The sequence below is a fragment of the Ranitomeya variabilis genome, chromosome 2, assembly GCF_051348905.1.
Source record: "Ranitomeya variabilis isolate aRanVar5 chromosome 2, aRanVar5.hap1, whole genome shotgun sequence".
NCBI classification, from domain to species: Eukaryota; Metazoa; Chordata; class Amphibia; order Anura; family Dendrobatidae; genus Ranitomeya; species Ranitomeya variabilis.
The window spans coordinates 267725389-267747040 of record NC_135233.1 but is presented as its reverse complement, the minus strand read 5'-3'; the positions used below and the strand labels follow the sequence as shown (position 1 = coordinate 267747040).

Below are 21652 nucleotides of genomic sequence, written 5' to 3'. Positions count from 1 at the left end.
GCATCTTAATGTAGAGGACAACCGCTGTTAGAGCCCTGCCGGTCACTTATCACCATTGAAAACAAATGGATCGGGTCCTTAAAAGCCAACGTGCCAATCTTCTTTTCCCAGACATCTGTCTTCAGGGGAGTGTCAGGACCGCTCCACTTGCATTAGATAACGGGCCAGTCATGTCAAAGTCGGTGGATCCAGCCAACATTTTTCTAGCGTGTGTCTGCCGATAGGATCTGCAGATCAGTGCATGATGTGATTGGTAAGAATTGGCATGGACCTTCAGGCTTGTAACATGATTTACACAAGGGATGGGAACTGGCGTCTGTGCACGTTACAGCAGATCAGTATTGACACAGTGATAAGATTATAGATAATTCCACACCAGTATGGAAAGCTTGGAGGATGGGGAGCGGAGAGCAGCATGGAGTTATTGAATAAGGTCCAGGTCCCACTACAGGAGCTGGAGACATGTTTGGTTGTAGGGTCGGAGCTGCTCTCAGGTAGATGAAACCTGTTCAGCTCTACAAGAATAAAGACAGAACAACTCACACTAGAGATGAGCAGAAATTTTTGCAGTACCCGGTAGTGGCAGCCGGACCAGGGTGATCGGTGGCACTCAGATGCCAGCTTCCTGGGAGCCTCTTGCACTTACTGTGACTCCATGTTTTCATGATGTCATGGCATTACGCACGTCGTGAAAAGGACACCAGACAAGGACAGTACAGATCTTTTTTGCTTGTCTCCAGTTAGCATTGAGCAAGGTCACTACAGCATCATAGGATTGAGAGAGACATTTACCCACCCTTAATGATTAAGATCTAAAGCCAGCCACATGGGTATAGGGTAACCATACCTCAGATGGCACCAGCAATGAAGGAGGTTTAGAATGGGAAGTGACAGTGTAGTTCTTGCTGGTGGCAGCAAGGCGGAAGAGAAAACCGGCTTCACACTCAGAAAAGTAAGTTCTTATAGAAGTGGCAGAAAAAAGGGGACTGAACAAAGAAGATGTTGTATGTAGTACACGCCGAGTCTGCTGCTGCCTTCGCTGAACAAGTATGCCCTTGTTTACCTTGGCCAAAAAAAGATGGCAGGGTTACTGAGGGAGCTGCTGGCTCCACATTCACTCCAGGGCCAGATGTGCCCTGACATGAGCAGGGTCTAAGGCGGCATCGAATGGAGAACTTCTGTACACAGTCCTATATATCCCTACTTACTACATATCTCCTGGATGTGCAGAGCAGTAAACCTAGAAGTGCAAATTCCGCATGAAATGCTATTAATCATTTGAGCATTTCACAACTTTTCATTCATCCATGACAATCTACAGAATTGTTTTCCTGCCTTTTATTTTTTTATTTTTTTTTAAATCCTATTGTAACCCAAAGCTTGTTGTGGGGCCACTTCCTGACTGCAGCACTTTACCATCCCAACATCAACCAGGGAACCAACTGGCTGCTGTACTAAAGTTCACAAGGACTTAAAGACGTTCTCCTATCTTGCCCAACACGCTCAGCATTTTTCAGAGCCCTCATAGAAATGAATGGAGAGAGCTGCACATGCTCAGTCACCTCTGAATTCATGCCTGCCATTATGATTCTCCAGGTCATTACTAGTTCATAGACACCAAACATGTTTAGGTTGTTTTTTGATTTAAGTGGTGGAAAAAAATCCAACATTTATTAAAAAAATATAAATATTGCGCCATTTTCTGAGACTCGTAGCGTCTCCATTTTTTGTGATCTTGGGTGGGGTGAGGACTTGTTCTTTGCGTGTCGAGCTTATGTTTTTAATGATATAATTTTGGTGTGGATACGTTCTTTTGATCGCCCGTTATTGCATTTTAATCCAATGTTGCAGCAACCCAAAAAACATAATTCTGGCATTTTGTCCTTTTTCTTTTTTTCGCTATGCCGTTTATCGATCGGATTAATTTTTTTATAGTTTTGATAGATTGGCCAATATCAAATGTGTATGTTTGATTTATTTTTTTATTTTTTATTTTGAATGGGGTGAAGGGGGTGATTTGAACTTTTATTTTTTGTAATATTTAAAAAAAAACATTTTTTTTTTACTTTTCGCATGCTTCAATAGTCTCCATGGTAGATGATCAGATCGCCCGTATGTAGCAGGATTGCTCACTTGCTATGAGCGCTGTCTACTGGGCGGCACTTACAGCAATCTGGCTCTGACAACCATAGAGGTCTGCAGGAGACCTCTGGCTGTCATGCCAACCTATCAGTGACCCGCGATCACGTGACGGGGTCATCAATGGGCGGGATTTCCAGAGCGCTTGCCGGGAAGCGCGCGTTAAAATGCCGCTGTCAGAGATTGACAGGAGCATTTATCTAGTTAACAGCCGTGGGTAGATCGCGATTCCATTCTCAGCTGTTAGAGGCACGTCAGCTGTTCAAAACAGCTGATATGGGCCAGGAAAGATGTGGGCTCAACCCCGGAGCCCACATCAAAGGGGGAGACACGACATGCGCTGTACTAGTACGGCGCATGACGTGAAGGGGTTAATGGTTGGGGAGATGGTTTTTCCTGAAATTATGGGCCCTTTTTTCGCCACACATACCTTTTGATCATTGTGGCCAAAAAGTTGTATTTTAACCTTATCAGTCCACAGGACTTGCTTCTAAAATGCATCAGACTTGTTTAGATGTTCTTTTGCATACTTCTGACACTGAACTTTATGATGAGGATACAGGAGAGGTTTTCTTCTGATGACTCTTCCATGAAGGCCATACTTGTGCAGGTTTTTCTGAACAGTAGAACAATGTATCACAAGTCCAGAGTCTGCTTAATCTTTCTGAAGGTCTTTTGCAGTGAAGCTGCGGTTCTGATATGCCTCTCTAGCAATCCTACAAAGAGCTCAATAATATTTTTCTTGGTCTTCCAGACCTTATCTTGACCTCTACTGTTCCTGTTAGCTGACATTTCTTAATTACATTTCAAACTGAGGAAAGGGCAGTATGAAAACACTTTGCTATCTTCTTGTAGCCTTTTCCTGCTTTGTGGGCCTTCCCCATTTTCATGTTCAGTGTGCTAGGAAGTTGCTTAGGCCTTGGTCACACTTGTGTGCGCAATGCGAGAAACTCACACGAGTCTCTCGCATCAATTCCCGGTACAGCCGCCGGCACTCGGGACTGGAGCGTTCAGCTGCATAGAAATACATGCAGCCGCACAATCCGGTCCGAGTGCCGGCTGAGGGTACTGGGCATTGATGCGAGAGACTCGTGCGAGTTTTCCGCAAGTGTGACCCCGGCCTTATACACGGCTTAGGAGGGGTGATCCTACTGACAGATTCCTTTTTAAGCCTCATTTGCATTATAAATTCTACTTAGATTACTTTTCTACACATGGAGGCCTTCCTCACAGGCTAATAATGCGGAGTAGTCTAAAGCCCCAGGAGATCCTGTGATCAACATCCCCTTGTAAGTACCGTAAAAATGGGCGCTGAATCTAAAAGCCCATAACTCTGGAACCGTATAAAGGATTTAGAAGAAAAAAACAAAAAAAATTGGAATATTCATTGGTGCAGCTGGAACATTTAAGAGTAAAACTTGTCCACTTCTGACCTACTGCTAGTATAAGTAAATGTGACACCGGAGTGTGTGACGTCGGTGTACGTTACTGTTGCAGTAAGTGATTAGTTCCACAAATATGCCGGCTATGTCGGTAGATCTCGTAGAGGGAACCTGAATTTCCACCCTGGCATGTTGTAGATCTCTCACGAGGTGTTACTGGAAAATTCTGATGTATTGTTCCTGTGTTCTGCCAAAGCCTGTTATATACATAGTAACACCAAATGATCTGGAAAATTGTGCGTTTATCAAGGTTAACATTTTTCTGGATTTACTGTAACAAACAAGGACTACAAAAATCCCAATATTATCATAAGTATGATGAGAGGGAAATCGGCAATTCCTTCCTGACTCCAGTTTATGGTGTTCATAGATATCCCATTTCCTCTTGATTAATACATCTGAGTAAAAGTCCCTATTAAAACATGTATTTTTGTTTCTTTTCCTTATGAACCTGGACACAAAGACCTAATGAGGGGAGTTTTACTGAACTGCGGAACTCTGTGGATTGTAGATAACCACTTACTAAGCCTAGGGTCACATTAATGCAGTGCCCTCCATCCCCACTATACTATAACCTGAGGGTAATTTCCACAGAGCCCCGAGGGAGCCCTTCACTTTAATTTCTGGCCTCTGTCCTGGCACGATTTGTCCATTTCAGACATTCACAAAAACATGGCAAACTATGAATACCGCCTGGACGGAGAGTAGACCGTGTCCAGAATTACTCCTTCGGCTTCATTCACGTGAATAGCTCTGTAGGGGCTGCCACCAGAATACAGTTATTCTGTGATTCCGACAGTAACCTGAACGTGGTGCTCGGTGGAGAGCGCTGTCTTAATGTGAACCTAGCCTAAGCATCTTCTATAAGCCAGTAATCACCCCACTAACATGTCAACCTCATTGTCAATGCCATGTCTACGTAGGTAAGAAGGAGTTCGAAAATGACAAGTGGTCAACACAAAAATCAGCACAGTAGAATTATATTCCTTTAGAATAGCCTGTCCATATGTTCTTGTCATCTTGACCCACATTACATTGTCCCGAGATGACAGCAAAATGTATAGCACCTGCTTATCTTATCTTGGTGGCACCAAAGCGTGTCAGATAGTTTTCATTTATATCCTCAAATTGTAGCTAATCAATTCAACTCCTACATCAGTACGTCTCCTATCTTGTGTGTTTGAGACCCTTGTGCTTCATCGAAGTTGGTTAGTGAATCTATCATCACCATAATATATATTTTACATATAATAGTTGCATTTTTAGAGTTGGCACATTTCTACGGAATCAGACAGTGTGGTACTGACTGCTTCACAGGTCACTTACCTTCTGTTGTTCCAGTAACTATAAGATTGACTCGTGAAGGTGGCCATTCACAGTCAATACCTCCCAACCTCTACATGTCGGCTCTGTACAGCCAAACATAAATGTGTTCTGAATGGGGCGAAGGGGAGTCAGCCGCCGACCTAGCTTCCTTTAGCACAAAGAATTGGGCACATTGAATTATAACATGCCTTATCCCTTTTTCACTCAACATAGTTCTTACTGATTGTTGGCCGAAAATAATAGACACATCAGTTCCCATCGAAGATCAGAGGGTTCTGTTGACTTTGTTCCAAGCCGTATGGAACATTGTAGTCCTATGGTGAATAATATTTTGTGTCCTGTCTAATGGGCTGTACAGTAAATGCTGGTTACTACTTGTCCGTTAGGCTTCAGCTTTTCAGGGCCGATCTCGGCTGCAGGGGGTGATTGGTTATTTATTGGGTACATATAGCCACCTGTACCACTTGGTACATGAGTTTTTGCTGTATTCAGAGTACACTATTGTACAAAAGCTAAAAAATGCTATGTGTGCTGTTCCATCGTTTGCTAAAAGGAAAGTAGTGTATATAGTACCTTTTTGGAAATTTTGGGGGTATTTGACGAAACAGAGTCTCCTTTGGGATAACATACAAGCAGGAACATGTTAGCAAAATGCAACTTGCCAAAAGGTGGGTGGGATATATGGGGCTCGTACTCCTCTAATAAATAGTCACATTTATATCCTCTATATCCTAGGGGCGAATAGTACAGCAGATCTGTACCTGTAATATTCTGTTATGTAGGGCCACAGGTTCTGGTGGTGGGACTTGTGCTTCTTCCATTCCTTGTCTACCATGGGATTATCTGCCCGCTTTGTGCAGTTGCCCTTTTTTACATCTGTATTCATTATGTGGACAGGCTATGCTAAGTATCTGCAGTTCTGACAAATTCCTGGAAAGTTCCTCCATTGAATTAGATTTTATTAATCGTAGCTGAATATGAGGTTTAGCAGATTTTGTGTTTGACCTCCGACATCTCATGACTCAGATGGACTTGAGGTTTTGGGAAGCCCCATGTTCTCTCTGTTCCGCTGTGACTTGGAAGATCTTTCAGTACAAACCCTAAATGAGAACCAGGCGTCCTAATTCCCTGTTTATAGTTCTTCCTCGGTTGGTTGCTGGTCTGTGATACCATCAGGAATCATTTTGACTTCCTCCTGTGTAGATAGATTACTTTCTGACCAATAGCTCTGATAATTGGTTTCCGCAAGCTTTTGTCAGGGAAAGTGTTTTAAAATCTTGCATCAGATATTTGAGCGCAGCCCTGAACCACCCACAATTCTCAGAGGAGATTGTGAGCTGAACACATGCCCCGGGATCAGGCCTGCGTCATAGCATGTGCTGTCCATATGAAGGAAGCCGGCAGCTCTTCTGTACTGACGGGTGGCCAGGCAGGCGTAGTGTGTGGTGGCACAGATCTGCTGGGAACAAGGACATAAGATTTCATCCTTATCAACAGTCCCTAGTGAAGTCCGTTTTGTGATAAGGATTATCTAATAATCTGTTACTTGGACTATTGCATTGCTATGTTTCCAACCTGGGCTTGCACAATTAAACAAGCAATCTGCTTATGTAATACTAGCATGGTAAAACCAATAATAATTTCTGGAGCTTTTCTAGTCAGTCCTCCTGAGCCGTCTGTATGGACATGTAGGTCACAGGAAGCAGGATAAGATGATAAAATGATATCTGTGACTCAATGTCTTATTCCAGAGAAATCCTCGTTTTTCTTATATGTACATGAGCTATTCAGGACCTTGGGCTGAATAATGAGCTACATGAGAATCTGCCTCCAGAGATTATTTTATATGAAGGAGGCATTACCAGTGTGATGGCCGCTCTCTGATCTCTGCAGAGCCGTGTGTGATTATACCTGACACATCTGCAGGTTCCTCTCAGCTTCCATCTCACCGGCAGACCGGGTTGTAATGTTGTTGCAATGCAGCAGATCTGTAAGGGCTGCAGCCAATGTGTTTGTAAGAAGACAAAGTTAAGTTCTGCTGTTCTGTTAGTTATATGTCTCATACTGTCATGTAAAATAATCTCTGGATGCAGATTCCCGTAGAGATCAGTGTGTCCTGAACAGCTCATTTACATATAAGAAAAACATGGATTTCTCTAGAATAAAACATCAGATCGCAGATGTCAAGGTATCATCTTATTCATCTTCCTATGACCCACATGCCCATATAGACAGCTTAGGAGCGTTGATCCTGCTGACCGATTCCCTTTAACATTGGTGAACTTACTACAATATTTAGGCATATCATTAGTAGCAGTTCCCCGATATGTTCTGTATAATAATGATGTGCACATATTATAGCTTTATAACTGTAAGTGATAGAGTGCTCCTACAAGTCTATGGAGGCCTCCTGTACTTCTGTATGGATCCAATTGTATTGGGAACCGAGGGCACATCATGGAGGTGCTCTTGTCCAGAAACATTGCTCCTAGGGGAGAGACAACCTTTGTAGTGCGGGGCTGTGGTGTTATATAAAAGTATGTTTTATGCTCCGCTGTATGTTTGAGGCCTACATATAAGCAGACTATGTGTTAGGCTTTATATTGCCTATAATACATGGTGGATTTTCTCCTCAGTGTGTGAATGATGTGTAGAACAATCCCATCCACAGTGCTGCTACTGTTATACGGTGCAGGATAATAACGCTATTGCTGTAACCATGCCCCGGCACTGACAGCCAGCTGTCTCTGTATCGACACACTACTGAGCCGGCTGTCAGTCAGTGCCGGAGTGTGGTTTCAGCTGCTCCTCACTGTGTACTGAGCCGTGACTGAAGTCGTGCCGTCCGCACCTCTATGACTGACTGAAAAGCTGGAGACTGCTGGGACGAATAATGTTCATTTCCTCCCGGCAGCGGGACTTTCAGTGCGGACGCTGGGCAGGTTCAGAACGCTTTTAACCTGCAGATAAACCAAACCTCTGTATGTTAATAACGTTTTTTTTACTTGACAGGATCACTTTAATGAAAGCAGGGGAATTTGACTTGTGGCAGACAGAAGACCCCCGTGTATAGGTGGTCCACATAAGACTGCCATGAAGAAAAGGGGCATGTGCAGACCTAAGCAATTTTTTTTTTTTTTTAGCATTCACATGTAGAGGCTCCTTAAATGTCGTAGTTCGGTAGGAAGGAGAATTTGTAGATCACATGTAAAAACCACCATATTTTAAAAGAATTATAGGGCTGACAAATAGAATCTCTGAAAAATCCCTTTAAGTTTTCGTACTTGTTACTTTCTCAAGGTAATGAGTAGGTCATAAAAATGTTGCTGGAGTCTGACTCTGCAGTACTTATGGGTTTTTGCTCAAGTGAACTAATTAGTGACTCCCATATCCATAACATGAGGAAGTTGCCAATTACTTTTTCGGGGATGGGTGGACTCCTAGACTTGGTTGACCCTGTCTGAATGAGAATCAATGTGAACATTCCTTTAACCCTAACAGTGAGCAGTCCTTACATTTAGATTCCATGGGTTGTGTGCATGCATCCCCCCCAAATTTCCATGGATAAAGTGGTGCAGCCGTTTGTCTTTCTCCATCTTGCACTGTCTAGGAAGCCGTTCTTTATTTAGATATGTAAAATTTCTATGAATGCTCCGATTCATCTGTGTCCGGGGGCTGCTGCTCAATGAAGCCTTTCACTGCTGTGCTGAGGACACAGCGGAGGGGTCCCCCATGTAGGGGAGGTCCGGTGCTCATATTGGTTTCTGCTGCACCACCACAGTAGAGGACTCTGTACCCCTCACGCTACGCAATGTGTGTTTGGAAAGGCACCTGTAACCCTTTCCATGTCCGTGAGAAGCCTGATATTGCTGGATTCCCCTAGACCATAAAGGAGAGCGTGCGCACATGTATGGTCCACTATCTCTGTGTACAGCAGGACACACAGGACCACTGGTCCTGATCCCACTGAAGAAGCTTTTTTTGACATACAGTTAGAATACCTATTTAGCAACCAACATTGCCTTTTACATGCCGCACCTTTCAGATTTTTGGAAGTATATGTCATATTGTAACTTGGGAATCCTGCCAAGTCATCAAATATTTGTTCTGCTCCAGGCAGTTTTGTGCCACCTGTCACCCTATGGATAGGAGAAACCTTCCTGCTGCTGTAGCTTTTACACAGGAAGGTAAACAGACGGCATGTTCTCTGTTAAATGTCTCTGTGTTCTCTGTGCAAATGTCCCTTCCCGAATCATCAGTCAGATCTCTAACAACTCGCACGGATTGCACACAGATGGCAATGTGTGCTGCCCATGATTATCACAGACCTCTAGACTTGTAGTAGTGACTTTGATTTGTGACTGCAAAAAAATCAAGGAGTCATGTCCATTTTTTATCAGACACATCATCCATAAAAAACATGGTTAGAACACGTCTATGAAAAACAGACATCTGAGTGAGGCCTGAGAGGAACCGTAGTGGGCGCATACCCTACCTCAAAGGTTTACATGCTTAGTTTTCGCACTGTGCAGTGTAGTGTATTTTCATAGTTTTTGGGAGCATTAGTGGTAGCCATATCAGTTGTAAAGAAATATGACCTTTGGCTGATTGACTGTTTTAAGGGGTCATCCAGTCTAACCAAAACTACAGCAAATGTTGTTAAACAAAAAAAAAACACCACGGATCTTTTCTTTGTACTTCAGAATACATGCCTATTCAGTCAGTCTTTGTTCACAAGGAACCAGTATGTGACTAGTCAATCCGTTGTCCCATGGGTGATGTGCTGCACTGCTGTCATGTTGGCTTTGTGCTGAGGAGTAATGCCAGTGAAGCTCGGCACATGATGGCTGCAGCAGACATGCTGTACCCACCAGGACAGACCGTTGTTCTCCTGACATGCTTTCTGCAGTTCCTATAGTGAGACCTATTACTACCGCAATACTAATACACCATGTGTTTTCATTTATTTTTCAGGCTATTCAAGTGCGATCCAAAAATTTGCTCAGACTTTGCAGAGCTTCCAGTTCGATTTTATTGGTGACACGATGACGGATGATGAAAAAAATATTGGTGAGGAAAAACCGTATTATTTCTGTGGTGTAGTGTAGCATTGTGCTTACTGATGAGTCCCTACATGTAGCAGCGGCTGTCCTACAGGAGCATTGCAGATGTGTCTGTAGCATGTGTAACGGAGATTACAGCATTTCTCTACCAGAATGGACCTGAGTGTAATGCTGGGGTTAATACCAGATGTTTCAGTGCCGGTCCCTCTGTACCATAGCCAAGCAGTGACTCACACTCGGTGATCAGCGGCAGCGCTGCTCACTCCCAGCAAGAGGCCCTGCTTGGGGTTGACAGTGGGGTCCTCCCTAGTACGTGAGGATCGTACACATGCTTGTCAGGGACTAGGAGGCTGTGCTTATTTTTCTGATGTATTAGGAGATGTTCACACATGGCAGATTTGTTACAGTATGTGCAAGGATTTTGGGAAAGCCCATTCAGATCAACAGGGCAGCCACAGACATTTCTGCAAGGAATCTGCCTCATGTGGTCTCTGTACGCCTCATTCATCCTCCTGTCCTAATATACTCTGAAATAGGTCACATTCAGTATTTGGTCAGTATTTTACATCAGTATTTGTAAACCAAAATCAGGAGTGGTGACGAGTTTCTATTATACTTTTCCTCTCATTGTTCCACTCCTGATTGTTGGATGTAAAATACTGACCAAATACTTAACGTGTGAACGTGGCCTTACTCATTATTTCGTGTGACTTCCCTGAGCGCTGAGTGCAGGTTGAGGGAAGTGTCTGTGTACTTATACTCCGGTCTGTATGGGCAAAAGGCGTTAATAGACAGTCATACTACTGTATTTCATCTATTTAATATTAGAGACATTGATCATCTATTGCATTTTGAAAGGGGGGTCCCAAAGTCCTCTGTGTGAATGGAGCTGTAGTGCGCATGCGTGCCCACCACTCTGGTGATTATTCCGTGACACCGAGTCCCCGAGAAGGGAATGGAGCCATGGTCTTGTATGCACCCACACAAAGTTACACAAGAGGACTTGGGGACCACCACTGTCAGGATCGTTGGTGGTCCCATTAGTCAGACCCTTAACAATCATATGTTACCACTTATCCATGGATAGGTGATAAATGTATTTAGAGGAACAGGCCCATTGATATTCATGGCTACAGAAGTTCTTACAGAACTGTCCCCTAAGGCCTCTACTAAAAGCACCAGATGTGTTCAGACCCTACACATTGGTGACATAATCACTGGTGGTAACGTACCGAGCACCTCCAAGAACGGTTCTTTTGATGGGGAGGAAAATGTAGATGGTGCCTGTAATGAGTTATCACGCATTACAGGCACCATCTACGTTTTCCTCCCCATTGAAAGAACCGTTCTTGGAGGTGCTTGGAGGTCTGATCAAGCAGTGCTTCACCATCCACTGCTAGAGGTGCACGGACCAAGACTAGGACAGGTGCAAGAGTCTTCTCACAGGCCAAGGGACTTAACCACAGGTATAAAATCTCCATTCAGGGACAGAAATTAACACTTTATCATATAAATAATGGCATTCACTGACTGTTACCAGACCTGTGCATGCTAGGTCCTGTAGACCATCACCTAGAGATGAACGCTGAAGACTGTAGATGAAACCTTGTTCATAGGGTCTGAGACCTTTCATTTCTAATGATCTGATACGATCGTACAGCTGTCCCGGGGAGAGCCTTCTATTAATCATCTTCTTGTACTGTCCTAGCGGAGTCGTTCAAAGAGTTTGCTGACCTGTTGCAGGAGGTGGAAGATGAGAAGATGATGATGGTAAGACACCTGTGAGTGTAATAAATGTGCCTTCACAATCTGGTACCTTTCCATTCCTTCCACCATATTTCTACTTTCACACTCCTATGTAATAACGGAAAAGTTCTACCCAGCGTGAATTGTGAAGATTCTGTACAGAAGCATCTGTCTCCATGCCAGGATCCCGGTGTGGGCAGGCCTGACGTCTTTGTGAGTGATATAATGGCGGGTAAATAACAGAAGCGAGTGGATTTATTTATACCCGAGTGCACAGTCTGGGATGTATTATAAGCCGAGGCACCGTGCGAGATGCTTTCTTCTTGAGTTCAGAAGAAGAATGGATGTACATAATGTACTTGTTTGCTACGTGTTCAGATATTCAGTGTCCTCCCACGCTCCTTTAACTCCAACTAATGGAAATAATATTAGGAGCATAAGAAGAACATAGATCAGATTCTCTTCTTCTCAGTATGTGTATTCTAGCCCGATCCTGGGAGAAACTCTCCGTCCTTTCATGGTTCCTTTCCTGAATATAGGGATAGAATAATAAATGTCATGTCTGTGGTCAAGATGTGAACCAGAAGGGATTTTGTCTGTGTATGGGATGCTAATGTATGTAGGACCGTCTTATGGACCCAATGTTGCCACCGCTCGGTGTAAATGCCAGTAACCTCTCTATACACACCAACACACAGGCTAGCAGAGTACAGAGATCTGCAGACAGTTCGTCCCCCTAGCACAGTACCCCTGTACCTGTAATATGCTGCCTGCAATATGGACAGGATAGTAATTGGACAGAGCCGCCATATTGATGCAGATGAATGGTAATTGCAACCACCCAAATATGTCTTTTATGACTTTTTGGTTGGTAACTGGTTTGTGTCGCTTGCAGAATGTGAGGCCAGAATTATTGAGGTTTTCTGTACTTTACGTATACCATTACTGTTTTCCCCTTTTGTGTTCTCCACGTTTCCACGTAGATTGTAAGCCTTGGGAGCCTTTGATGTGCATTCTATCTTGACTCTTCTTTACTAATAGAAGCCATTTCTTCCTGACTTTTAGTCATAGTTTGCAATCATTAGGGCGCAGGACAATGAGGATTGTGGTTCGGGTAATGACTTGTTACTCTTTTGATCTCCTTATTCACTGTCTTTATGATTGCGGTAATTAATGCATTTCATCTCATGAATGTACTTTTGTTTCTTACTTCTGGATTTGTTGATCCGTTTATGCACTACACATGTAATTTGTGGTCTCCTCCTGATTAATACATCCTAGACAATATAAATATAGCGACATACTAGTATGCCACAGGTGACATAGAAAATTGGCGACATGTTCAATACTTATATTTCTAAAGGTGCTGTTGACCTGAAATTCTCATCACATGTCAGTAACAACCCATCCAATCCACACAGGCAAAGAAATCAAATCATGGATGTCCATGAATTTTGTGTAATAATGAAAAATGACACAAGGAAAAAGTATTGAACACGCTTGCTGAAATGCTATTAATACTTCGTACAAAAGCCTTTGTTGGTGATGACAGCTTCAAGACGCCCCTGTAAGGAGAAACTAGTCGCATGCATTGCTCAGGTGTGTTTTTGGCCCATTCTTCCACACAAACACTCTTCACATCCTGAAGGTCCTGTGGGCTCCTTCTATGGACTCTGAGCTTTAGTTCCTTCCATACATTTTTTTTTTTTTTTGTGGATTCAGAACCAGTGATTGGCTGGGCCATTCTAGCAGCTTTATTTTCTTTCTCTGAAACCAATTGAGAGTTTCCTTGGCTGTCTGTTTGGGATCATTGTTTTTCTGAAATGTCCACCTTTGTTTCATCTTCATCATCCTGGTAGATAACAGCAGATTTTTATCAAGAATGCCTCTGTACATTTGTACATTCATCCTTCCTTCAATCACATGAAGGTTACCAGTGTCCTATGCTGAAAAACAGCCCCACACCATGATTATCTCACCCCCAAACTTCAATCTTGGTATGGTGTTTTGGGGTGATATGCAGTGCCTTTTGGCCTCCAAACATGGTGCGTAATATGGCATCCAAAGAGTTCAGTTTTGGTGTCATCTGGCCATACTATATTCTCCCAGTAGTCCACCGGCTTGTCTAAATGTTGTTGAGCCAACTATAAATGTGTGTGTACATGCTTTTTGTTCAGCAATTTTGTTCAGGAATCTTGCTTGGTGAGTGTGCATACAGGCCATGAAGGTTGACTGTATTATTATTATTATTATTATTATTATTATTATTGTTGTTTTTTGTTTTTTTTAAACAAAGGTGGCCCTTTGTTGTTGGACAACTCTTCTGATAATTCTTTTCACTCCTCTGTCTGAACTCTTGCAGTGGAAACCTGGTTATGGTCGGTTTATGGTGAAATTATGTTCTTTCCAGTTCCGTATTATGACCCCAACAGCGCTCACTGGAACCTTCAATAGTTTAGAAATTCATCTGTAACCAATGCCTTCAGTATGTTTTGCAACAATAAGGTTGTGAAGGTCTGGAGACAGTACTGATTTTACCCATCATGAGATGTTTCTTGTGTGGCACCTTGGTAATGATATTTGTTTTTATAGACCATCAGTTGAACCAGCTGATATTATTTTTCACTAAGTGGCAGTATTGCTTTCTAATTACTGATCTATTTCAGATGGTGTCATGACTTTCCATAATTTTTTGCTCCCCTCTATACTCATGTGTTCAAAACTTTTTTTTCCCCCCGAGTCGTTTCTCATTATTACACTTAATTTCTGGATGTCTATGGTTTGTTTGATTTATTTACTTGTGTAAATTGGATGGGTTGTTACCAACATCTGGTGAGAATTTCATGTCAATAATGTGTTTAGAAATATATTTAATGTATATACTCTTGTATAAGCCGACCCGAGTATAAGCCGAGGCACCTAATTTTGCCACAAAAAACTTAGTGGCTCGAGTATAAGCCAGGAATGCGTTGTCCCCTCATCCCCATCCTTGTCTGCACGGCTCCTTGTCCCAGTCCTTGTCTGCACGGCTCCTTATCCCCATCCTCTTCTGCACGGCTCCTTGTCCCAATCCTTGAATGCATGGCTCCTTATCCCCATCCTTGTATGCATGGCTCTTCATCCCTATTCTTGTATGCATGGCTCCTCATCCCTATCCTTGTATGCATTGCTCCTCATCCCTATCCTTGTATGCATGGCTCCTCATCCCTATCCTTGTATGCATGGCTCCTCATCCCTATCCTTGTATGCATGGCTCCTCATCCCTATCCTTGTATGCATGGCTCCTCATCCCTATTCTTGTATGCATGGCTCACCATCCCTATCCTTGTATGCAAGGCTCCCCATCCGTATCCTTGTATGCATGGCTTCCTGTCCCTATCCTTGTATGCATGGCTTCCTGTCCCTATCCTTGTATGCATGGCTCCTCATCCCTATCCTTGTATGCATGGCTCCCCATCCCTATGTTTGTATGCATGGCTCCTCATCCCTATCCTTGTATGCATGGCCCCCATGAGAAAAGCGTAACAAAAAAAATCCTACTTACCTTCCCTACGCGCCCTCGCAGCATCTTGTGGTGTCAACAGCTCCAACTGCCGGGTGATCACGTATCCCCACTCACTAAGGTAATGAATATTCACTCCACTCCACGAATATGGGAGTGGAGAGAGGTGAATATTCATAACTCTTAAGTGGCGCGCACCCATGATGGCCCAGCCCCTGCAGGGGCCGGCTGCTACAGCTGTAACTGTGCCCGCTATAAGGGAAATGAATATTCACTGCCAGTGCAGTGAATATTCATTTCTCTTTAGCAGCGGCACAGGACTTGGCCACAGCCTCCTGGTCCTGACTCTGTGACCCTCTGCTCCACCGCTCCCCCTCCCCCACCGTCTTCTGGGACAATGACTCTTGTATAAGCAGAGGGGGCGTTTTCAGCACAAAAAAAATGTTCTGGAAAACTCGGTTTATACTTGAGTATATACGGGACTTAGAAAATTGGTGATGTGTTCAATACTTATTTCACCTGCTGTCTATATTATACCTTTAGGCCCATATATTTATTCATGAACTAAGCATTTTCTTTTGGTGGTTTTGTAATGATATTATTTTTGGGGGTATATTTCTGGTTTCAATTTTGTTTTCAGAGTATGTGCCATATCTATGTAATTAGCTAGTTCTGCACTTTGCACCGTGACCAGGGGTAATTCACCTCTGATACTTGGGTGTGTTATCATACAGTGATATCTGTGTGATATTTTTGGAGGAGACCTTTTCTTCCATACTGCCCTTGGTTATGTATTGTGAAATCCAGGAGCCTATAAATATATATACGATTAGAAGAAAACGGCTGCACTCACCAACCTTCTTATGCAGGTCACTTTATTCAGTCCATATTTACACGGCACGGGGGTGTGTACATTGGGTTATGCGGCGGCTGAACGACGATCGTTTCGCACCTGTCCGGTGCTTCAACGGGTACCTTGGTATAAATATATATCACATTGATATTAGATCTTTATTGACAACCACTTAACTTCTTATTGGTATTTACAACATTATGATCTCTCCGACTTTTTACATTGTATTTTCTATAATTAATATGAGAAGTAAATATTTACATTTTGTATTATGTCTGAGGTTTGTGTAGGTTTTTGCAGGTTTCTATAATTATTACTAAGTAGTTAAAAGTTGTAATTAAGGACAGCATCTCGTCTGCGATTGCAGTACTGCTATAACCCTGCCCCTCCGATAGAGCAATGTCTGCTGTATTCGAGGCCAGCAGAAGACCTCCTCATCCCAGATCCTCCTTGAAGCATGATCTTTCTGACTTGTTAGCTTCTTTATCATTGTTGTTTTTCCTGCAGTGACAATTTCTCTGTTTCCACCACAGCTTCAAAATGCAGATGAACTGCTGATCAAACCCCTGGAGGTTTTCCGCAAGGATCAAATTGGGCTCACCAAGGTACTTCCACATCCTGCCGTGGGCTGCGCCGAGCTCCTACTGACAGCCTGTGTACACAGAGGCCATGAATGGAGTTTCCTGTCCTTTAGTCTAGCTCACATCTTATATAGCCGGACTATTTTCAGAAATATTGGCCAAAATAAAGGAAAAGGGTGACACATACCGGTAAATACAGGTACCTCGCTATACCCATCATGGCTACTACTAGGTATGATTATTTGTAGCCTTGGTGGAAGGAGGTTGTTGCTTCCTCATTCACCCATGTCTCTTCCCCAAATTCCTTGTTTTTCTCTTGTAAAACTTCACGGTTATGAACTTATGAACGTCCACCACAATGTAAAGGATAGGAAGTGCTGGGAAGTCCGGGGCAGCCTCGCACCGTCGAACACCCCCACCTCCCAGCCCAGGTCCCCCCTCCTGCCGCCACCATCTTCCTGCAGCAGCGCCCCTGCCTCCTGGGCCCCTCCTGCACCACAGTCGCCTCCCCTCCCCTCCGACTTACAAGACGCACCACCATTTTATTCAAAACATTTTTTCCCTGTTTTCCTAACCAAAACTTGTGGTGCATCTTATGGGCTTATGCGTCTTATAATCCTCAAAATGAGGTATTTATTCCAAAGGCCGTGCAACCAAATATTTAGTTGAGGGTGGCAACAATTTTGTCTGGCTAATTTTGGGGGTTTTGTGTGGAATTATGTCCAATTTGCCTTTTTTCTGGGTTTTTTTTTGTTTTTTTGGGTGTTTTAATATATACAAAATGAAATAAACATGTATAACAAAGCATACATGTGCAACTGCAATAATCTTCTGGGAGAAATCATTTTCTGGAAAATTACAAGGGTGCCAACACTTTCGGCCATGGCTGTATATATTGAGTTACTTGGAAATATACAGATTAGTCATATTGATTTCCCTATCCTAGCCATTTTCATCTGGAATCATCAAATAGAATTATTTAGTAGTCCAAATTAAAAGCCTTAATGGGAACCTGTCATGTAGGGTATTATATGTGACCTGCGGGTGGGATGATAGAGAGCAGGAGGAGCTGATCACATTTATATACATTTTTCTAGGTAAAATTTCAGTAAAAGTTGTATTTTATCAATTGACATCCCTGGTGTTTTGTGTGCAGTCCAGTGGGCGGTCTTCCCTGTGACTGACTGCATGCAGATTGCTGTCGGCCACTAGTAGGACCGCCCACTGGACTCATATGTATACAAACTGCAGGATGCCAATGAATAAAAACAAGTTCTAGTGAAACTTTTCCAATGAACTGTATATCATTCTTCTGCTCTGTATCTTGCTGTCCACAGATCGGCCTGCATGTACAGTGTGAGAGGTTCTTTTTACGGTTTAATTCACACATGCTGCTTTTTCAGTGTTTTTAATTGCTGGTAAAAAAAGGCACAATGAATTTTGTGGGGGGGGGGTTTGTTTTTTTTTGTACAGTTTTTGGTGAATAGGTCAATGTCAGTGCTGATATTGACCTGTCATGTGCGGCTCTGAACAGGCGGAGGACATAAGCGATCTTCTCCTCTTCTCTCATGTCACTACACTTGTGTGTGGCAGCTGACAGGAGGCAATGCTAATAGTGGGGCCTCCCAACCACATCCCTCCCTACTGTGCGTGTCCAGCGCCTCCGCTCTTCCTGCCTTCGCTGTCCTCCTTCTTGCTACTTGTGGGTGACGCATCCTACGTCATCCACATAGTATCCTATATCGCACTCCTGCCGAGGGCAGAGCAAAGTGTTGTGGTGCGCATGCGCCAGCGCTCTTTAGCCTTTCCCTGAGCATACGCAGAACGGTAGTTTGCTCTGGCCTCAGCATAGCGGGGAGAAGTGCGCCTGTGCAGAAGCGCGATGGGGAACACTGTGCGGATGACGTAGGATGCGTCATCCACACGAATCAGGGAAGGAGGACGGCACTGGGCCAAGACCAGCCACCCTCACCGGACCGCCCCGTAGGGGCCCCGTGGGGCCGAAAGGTGATGGCTGTAGGTTATATGGGAAAAGCCTGGTGACAGGTTCCCTTTAAAAACTGCATTGTGTGACCCTGCCTTACAGCACATTAGCGGTGACCCTTAGGGCATGCTCACACTGTGCCTTTCTCCAGCTGTCAAAAACACCCCTGGTCAAGCAGAAGATGCTTCAGGAAACTTTTTTCTTTCTTTTTCTTGGTAGGTTTGTAAACATGAAACCTCTTTTATTTTAACTTCTATTTGGTCATTTCCTGAGCGTTTGTCTAACATTTTTCTTTTGTCCCACCAGTTTTTGTTTGTGCAATTTTTGTCTGTCTTTTTTACTGCCATTTTCTGAATATTTTTAATAAATAACTTAAACTAGTGATGAGCAAGTGTGCTGGGATAAGGTGTTATCATCGGAACATGCTCGTCGAGTGTCGTCAGCGTGCTCGTAGAGTATGTTCTAGTCCGCACGGTTGCATGTCTCACAGATGTCCCACTGCCACTAAACGTGGGGATTGCCTGTTTGTGTTATGGATGCTGAACAGCTGTGAGACATGAAGCTGCGGGGACCGGAACATATTATTCGAGCACACCGAAGTCACCATGCCGTAATAACACCTGATCCCAGCACGCATCACTAGTTAAAGCCCTTCCCAACTCTGATCGTATGAGCAGTTTTCCTACACAAACGAATGGCTTTCTGGAGAGGTTCAGTCGTTCTCCTAGCTCTTTCCCCCCGTTTCGCTCTGTGCACCCCCTTGTAAAGCTGACACAGATCCCAATGTGACTATGCCCTTAGGATCCGCTGACATCCGCTCCAGAAAAGTCGCCATTTTCCCATCTGCCTTTACCATCCTGACACGTGCCTCTGAGATAACCCAAGGGCCGTGTAATGAGATGAATAAATAATACGGACATGACGGTAATAATCTTATTAGCTTCTCGCCTGCATTTTATAGCTGTGAGAACATTTTTATTGAAACATGGCCTCTTGGAGGTTTGCCCTCCAGCCAGAACTCCATGTGCTTGTTTGTAAAGTGGAGCGTGGTCTCCGTGGTGGGGACTCCCTCCAGTCTGGAGGTGGGAGGGAGCCCCTTCTAGGAGGGGATGGGTCCTCTCAGGCCATCTGGAGGCCCCACAATGAGTGAATGGGGAATATGCCCCCGCCAAGAGCGCTGGAAGCCGTGCAGATTCTGCCCCCACCTCCTCCTGGGGTGTAACCCATTCATTCCCAAACACGCACTCCAAGGGCACGCTACGGGGCGGCTAAGTGGCCACTTGCACTTTAAATTCTGCCTTCAGGGAACACAATGGAATTTGGCTTTAATACTTTTATGGGTTCAAAGACTTCTGGTGTTTTTCCCCACACAGTTTAATTACAATGTTATTCCTTGTGAACCTCCTAAATTAGAATCAATCATCCAATCTGTGATCTCCGGAGGTTACATAACGTCCTCACCACTTATTAGCACTGGGTAGTGTACCCTGCACCGTCCACGCCTTGTACGCAGGGCGGCCATTCACATCAACTCGGTAAACACTGAAGAACGTGGCGGAAAGCTGCACATCGGCAGAGTGTGGCTAATGTGCGCCCACTAGTGGACAGCCGCTATTCCAGCACTCTGTTACTCCAACTACAGCAGCCAAGACAAGGAAATGTGCCGTGTTACTGCTCCCATTTTTATTTCATTTTTCAGAACCCAGCAATTAATTGGAGCTCAGTCTTTAGGCTTCATTCACACATCAGTTTTCACATATGAGTGTTGTCCGTTTTTCTCACAAATCGCACTCGCACCTATGACAGTCTGTGGTGCTGTTCACACGTTCGATTCTTTTTCCTAAAGACCAAGTGATCTGTGCAAAATCAAGGAGACATGTCTGATATTGATCAAATGCGGCAATGAAATTCTATGGGGATGGTTCCGCGAGAAATTCTGACTGCACTCGAATGCCATATGTGTGCTGCCCGTTCTTCACTGACAGGAGAAGCTGGGAAAACTTTGTTTTTTTTTCTCATCAGTGGAAAAGAAAGACCAAACTCTTATGAAGCTGATGAAACTTGGCCAGTTTTTCACATACGTTAAAACTCCTGGGACTGAGAGGCCTGTAATTCGTACACTGTGCCTGCATCATGACCGGATTCAGCCTCCTCATACATCTGACATAAAGAACCATGGACTCCTTGTGATGGAGCAGGCCATGAAGGTGGTTGAGCAGGAGTTAGGACCACCTAATCTGCCCGTGATTAACGCATTGTTGGGGGAGCTGTAATCAGACACGTTGTCTCTTCGTGACTAACACTATATTGATGAAGCCCCGTAATCTGGCGGCAGTGTATTTCTTCTGCCCTCCGCCCCATGACAACACATTGATGGACATCTTCAGGACTGGCCGACCGGGGAGCACGTGAATTCCCCGTCAGGCCTCCCGACCTCCTCATGAGCAGTGCGCGGCAGAGTACACTAAACACATGTACAGACACGGGCAGCATCTCCTCACTCATCTCACAAGCAAGGGTCAGGTAATATTTCATGTAGCTGAGCAGTGGGCCCTAGGATCATGGTCACTGGTGGGCCCGGGCACTAGTCTGACACTGGTATTTCTGAGAGTATTCTGTTGGGCTGAATTCACACTTGTACAGACGCCAATGTACAGACGGAGCTCCCACTATAATAACTGTTCAGAATAACTTCCGTTCCTCATGGGTTGGGTGTTACCGGTGACCATGGGGTGTGCCTACATTACATAGAGACCTGCCATATTGCCTAGGACATGACACCGCCCCGTTGTTGCTTCCCCCGCCATTTGTGGACATCCCTCGAACACTGATTCTTTCTGCTTTGCGCTATACACGATTAGTCCTTTCTCTACATGTTCCTTGTTGAGTTGAATGTTTCCTTCTGGATATAAGGCGTGTGTGTGTTAGTCGTCAGCCATGGCCACGTTCCCCACCACTGAGTAATCCCGTCCAGTGTCATCAGCTCTTCATCAGCGTCTTGTATATTGTAATCTCT

At 44.1% G+C, this 21652-nt stretch overlaps 1 protein-coding gene across 8 annotated transcripts in view; it reads left to right on the top strand.

Moving 5' to 3' along the window:
• OPHN1 (oligophrenin 1) overlaps positions 1-21652 on the top strand; it is a 117144-nt gene that overhangs the window by 17622 nt on the left and 77870 nt on the right. For all 8 annotated transcript variants that reach the window (XR_013221258.1, XM_077284927.1, XM_077284926.1 and 5 more), the window contains exons 3-5: positions 9882-9977; positions 11679-11740; positions 16605-16676. Coding sequence is in view for 7 of the 8 variants with exons in the window: in XM_077284927.1 (XP_077141042.1) it covers positions 9882-9977; positions 11679-11740; positions 16605-16676 (230 nt within the window). In the remaining variant the exon portion in view is untranslated. The remainder of the gene's footprint in view (positions 1-9881; positions 9978-11678; positions 11741-16604; positions 16677-21652) is intronic.